General features: G+C 40.3%; 1 protein-coding gene across 2 annotated transcripts; it reads left to right on the forward strand.

Annotated features, from left to right (window-relative positions):
• Window positions 1–1,062: 1,062 nt before the first annotated feature.
• On the forward strand, window positions 1,063–4,635 carry rlig1 (RNA 5'-phosphate and 3'-OH ligase 1). Of its 2 annotated transcripts, none has more exons than XM_064343024.1 (7): window positions 1,063–1,299; window positions 1,985–2,102; window positions 2,306–2,401; window positions 2,496–2,612; window positions 2,923–3,120; window positions 3,468–3,637; window positions 4,101–4,635. In XM_064343024.1, exons 1-7 carry the CDS (start codon window positions 1,210–1,212, stop codon window positions 4,287–4,289), a joined length of 978 nt encoding a protein of 325 aa, XP_064199094.1. In that variant the 5' UTR covers window positions 1,063–1,209; the 3' UTR covers window positions 4,290–4,635. The 2 variants fall into 2 exon arrangements, with proteins under 2 accessions (XP_064199094.1, XP_064199095.1); XM_064343025.1 differs by lacking the exon at window positions 1,063–1,299 and adding an exon at window positions 1,733–1,877.
• The last annotated feature ends 78 nt before the right edge of the window (window positions 4,636–4,713 follow it).

A 4,713-nucleotide genomic window follows, 5' to 3' on the forward strand; every position in this document is an offset into this window, starting at 1 on the left:
GGTCTGTCCTCAAGGCAGCCAGAACAGCCTATAGCACAGGCTTACATTACAGGCTTGAACTCCGAGTATGTCATTAGCTGACTATGACCAGGAATCAGCAGTGCTGATATCAATAATGACACCCATTGGGTGCTCTCTATTACATATATTTTCTCATTAATTACAGAGAGCTAACACACATATCTGTTATTCACTGGAAGATATCTAAAATGGATAAAGATATGTACATTTTTCATATTTATATTACGAAATAGGGGTAGCAACGTTTACACCACATGCGACTTTAACTGATGAGACAATACTGACCCCTGGTGTTTCTAAATGAGGCATAACTGATTTAAAAAGTGTTACTTCTCTCAATTGTAATCTATGTAATTTGTCATTGTGTGGGAAATTTCAAAGAACAGAGAGACAAGCTAAGGTGATAATCAGATTTACTGAAAACTGACTAGCAGGGGTACAGGCATATGTTGCTCAAAGTGTCCATAATCCATATAACTCCTTATATGCAAAACACATGTTCTTGATGTGCTCCTGACATCATATTGTGATGCTCTCAACTTTTTCCATATCTCACAGTGTGAGAGATTAATATTCTGAAGACTTGCGATAATACAAGTCTCAGGAGGCATCTGACGAGAATGTGTTCCGTATAATGCCATTGTACATTTGCAAGCACAACGTAGCCTGCAGCAACATGTGGCAGGGTGGTTTGCACAATCACAAGTTCAGGGATACAGACATTTGCAATATCAACTTACTTATTATAGAACACACACACACACACACCTAAGAGGTCTTATGTTATTTTAACACCGTTTTGCTTCAAATTAAAACAATGATCGTAGTTGAGAATTTCTGAGATGAGCTTTGTTGACAACATGCTTTTGAAGACGGTTGTTCATCTGTCAACAAAGCCGGTAATTCGTGGAATTACACGCGTACAGAAGAAGACCAGGGACTTCAAAGATGTGAAAACTGTTGGTGCTACTGGAAAACATCAGCTAGTAGGCATACTGTCACTCGCGAATTAAACTACAAATCCCAACATGCATTTCGAAGTCAGTGGTCCGCGTTGTAGCTAATCCCGGAAAAGGTGTTTGAATTAGGGTGCGTTCACATGTCTGTATTCATGCGAAGCACGAAAATACAGAAACATTAACGGTCGCTGTCCCATAGACGTCAACACGGCTTAAAATAGCTGACATAATGCGTCGTCTTGGTTCAGTGCAACAAAAGGTGCCTTGTGTGTTTCTGACGGAGGTGAAAGAGGAGCCATCGAGAAAACGCGACTGTCAGGTTGGTAGCTTGCTAACTCGTTGATAACAGGATTGCACGCTAATGTCTGGCCCATATTAGCTCGCAATATTGCAGTTCGTATTGTCATTAACCTTACAGTTGCAGCGTGATGTTTTACTGAAACCCGATCTTTGACATAAATGGCATGCTGTGTTAATAATGTCTGCACATACTGATTGATCTCCATAGTATCCTTCCCAGGATCCTTCGCGTTATTTTATGCAGGTGGTGTGATTAGTAATGCTGCTCTACAACATCTGCTCTGCTGATGGCTTAACGAGAAATCTATCGTAAAATTAAATGTCTCGTTTAAAATCTTTTAATCTTTCCTATCGAGTTTGTAGCTACAGCAATAACTTTACATAAAGCTGAAGGTTAATTGGTGAGTCTAAATTGCACCTAGGTATTAATGCGTGAGTGAATAGTGTGTGTGCGCAGCGATGGACAGGCGAAATGTCCAGGGTATATTCCTGCCACTCACCAAATGCATGCTGGGATAGGCTCCGGAACCTCCCACCACCCTGACTAGGAATAAGCGAGCCTAGATAATGGCTGGATGGATGGATGTAATTTATAAGGTCAGTTTGTGTAGCTAGGGCTGTCGTAGATTGGTATCTGGATACCCTTGCCAGTTACCACCACGTATAATGCCGCTGTCAATATACGATGTTTTCCTTCTGTTTAGCAATTCCAGGTTGTGGCAACAGAAAACGTGAACCCTAGGGCACTCGAATCAAATATTGACTGCGCCCTTGCCACAGAAAAGCTTGATGGCACCTGCTGTTACGTGTCTTTATTTAACGGTGAGTTAACTAGAGTCAGACTAAATTAATTCAAATCTTACCACCTGAATTGACTATATTGTAATATTCGTGTAGAAAAATACATTAAACTACTACACATTAACAAATTAAGAAATTAAGTGCAATGGAACTAAGTACACCTTGGTATTAACGTGGTGCATATAACAAGTGTGAAATGTGATGTAAATGTGATTTTCCTGCAGGAGAGCCATATCTCTGGGCTCGTTTAGATAGGAAGCCCAACAAGCAAGCTGATAAGAGGTTTAAAAGGTTTCATCACTCTCGCAAAAACTGCAAAGGTACTGTATTCATGTTGTGCTGTTTTGTGATTTGTGACAATACTGGGGGGAAAATAGTTACTACCAGTAACTTCAATATTGGTATTGAATATAGAATTTGTTTGGAATGTGGAGGAAGACTTCAGGAATGTTCCAGATTCATGGATTCCAGCACATGGCATACAGCACCACAATGGTCAGCCCGTGCCTGATGAAAATGGCCACATTCCAGGTACAGAGATCGCACTACATATATATGAGCTATACTTAATTACTTTAGCATGTGACTATTTTGGCTTGGTTTTGGGATGGAAAAGACAATGTACAATAGCCTGTACAACCACCCTGTGCAGTAGTGTCCATGGTGTGTCCTTCACTTTAGTCAATGGATTTAACGGATCAATGGATTTCTTTGTTGATGTCAGTGTCTGCTGAGCTCATGATGATCTGTCGGGAAAATAAACTGTTGATAAATGAACAACACTAAAGGCCAAAGTGCCATAGCAGTGGGATCCCTCTGAACTGTATCTCTTACCGGCTAGGTTGGGTTCCAGTGGAGAAGAACAACAAGCAGTACTGCTGGCATTCATCCGTGGTGAATTACGATGCTGGGATAGCGCTAGTTCTGAGGCCCAGCTCAGATGACAGTGAGCTGCTGGAAGTAGCCGCAGTCCCTCTCTCAGATCTTCTCGAGCAAACGCTCGAACTCATTGGAACAAATATCAACGCAAATCCTTACGGTAAGCAGGTAAAGAACTCGTCTGCAAAAAACAAAAATCAAAACCGCTCCCCTCAGCACTGAATGAAATCATATTTGCGTGCAAATAAAGCGATGTGCATTCATGAACTTTTTGATAGGATTTTTCTTTTACTTTTTTGTGATTAAGCTTGATATTAAAAAAAAAAAAAAAAAAAACTTCTGTATGCTGAACTGATCCAAGTTATCCATTACTGATCCTCTGGTCAGATAAGTGAAAGAACAAATATTTAATCAGGTAAATACTTTGTAGTTTGCAAGGATTATGATTCAGTGTAGTCTTTTCATGTATCAAGTACTGGAACATTTTTTTATGTCTTGTATCTGCAGGGCTGGGCAGCAAAAAACGACCCGTCCATGTTCTGGTGCCACACGGGATACTCAGAATCCGAAATGCTCCATCGGTGAATTACCAGCAGTTGGCAGAGTGGTTTCAGGGCTGTACAGAGGGGAAAGTCGAGGGCATTGTCTGGCACTGTAACGACGGGACACTTGTGAAGGTAAAAAAATATGCCTCAGCATAGTTCAAAGTTCACACTTCCTGCATGAGTGATGCAGGAGTAAAAAATAACAAGCACCGAGGGCTTTTTGGGTTTGCTTTTTTTATACATGCTGTATGCACCTGCAACAAATCTAATTAGAGGGTTGGCCCTCTTGAAATGGGCATAGATGGATGAATTGAATCCATTTATACTGCTCCATTTTCTTACACATAGAGGGAAGTGAGAAACCAAATGTTTATGTTACTTGATAATAAATAATACATCCCAGCATTATTTTAACAGTGCTTGGCTTTTGGTATTCATTTTTTTAAACGCATTGAGCATAATGCACAGCTTGTGTGCCTTTATGTGCTGGCATTGCAGGATGCATCTTTCTGTGCTGTTTTGCACAGGTAGTGCCATGCAAAAAAACATTTCTTTGCCTGATGTGCTGTAATGATCCACCATTTCATTTTTATAGCTTCATCGTCACCATCTCGGCTTGAAATGGCCTGACGGAGAAACGTTTTTAAACAAGAGGCCCGTCATCATCCGTGTCAACTGGGTGACATACGAACTGGATGTTGGATCTGAAGACTTGTTCGCCTCTTTCTCAAACTTAAATGGATGCCGCTTTGACTGCATCCAGGATGTTCACTTTGAAATATGACCTTCTAATCATTCCTGCCTGTATGCTCCCCCCATCCCCCACACACACAGTATTGGTAACCGTATGTTTACATATGGCATAATAGCCATTGGCATCACATGGTTTGCTCATTCTGACAGTTGTGCAGCATCAGTGTGCACGTTTTCTGTAAATAACAAAGAACTTTAGGTTCGTTACATGCAAGCTGAAGTTTATTTTAACTAGTAAAAAATCCATAATTAGAACAGCTTGCACATGTTAAATATTTCCAAACATCTATTGTATGGCATGTTCTTCTGTACTTAATGGTTGCATTCCTCTGAGCCAAATGATCATAGAAGTGCTTATTAAAAATGGTAAATGTGTAGTGTGTTGTTGCCTCTGTAACACAACTCCACATAGAATTAAATGCGAAAGCAGACATCCAATATTATAATATTAAATT

This window comes from Anguilla rostrata, chromosome 7 (assembly GCF_018555375.3).
Source record: "Anguilla rostrata isolate EN2019 chromosome 7, ASM1855537v3, whole genome shotgun sequence".
Classification (NCBI taxonomy): Eukaryota; Metazoa; Chordata; class Actinopteri; order Anguilliformes; family Anguillidae; genus Anguilla; species Anguilla rostrata.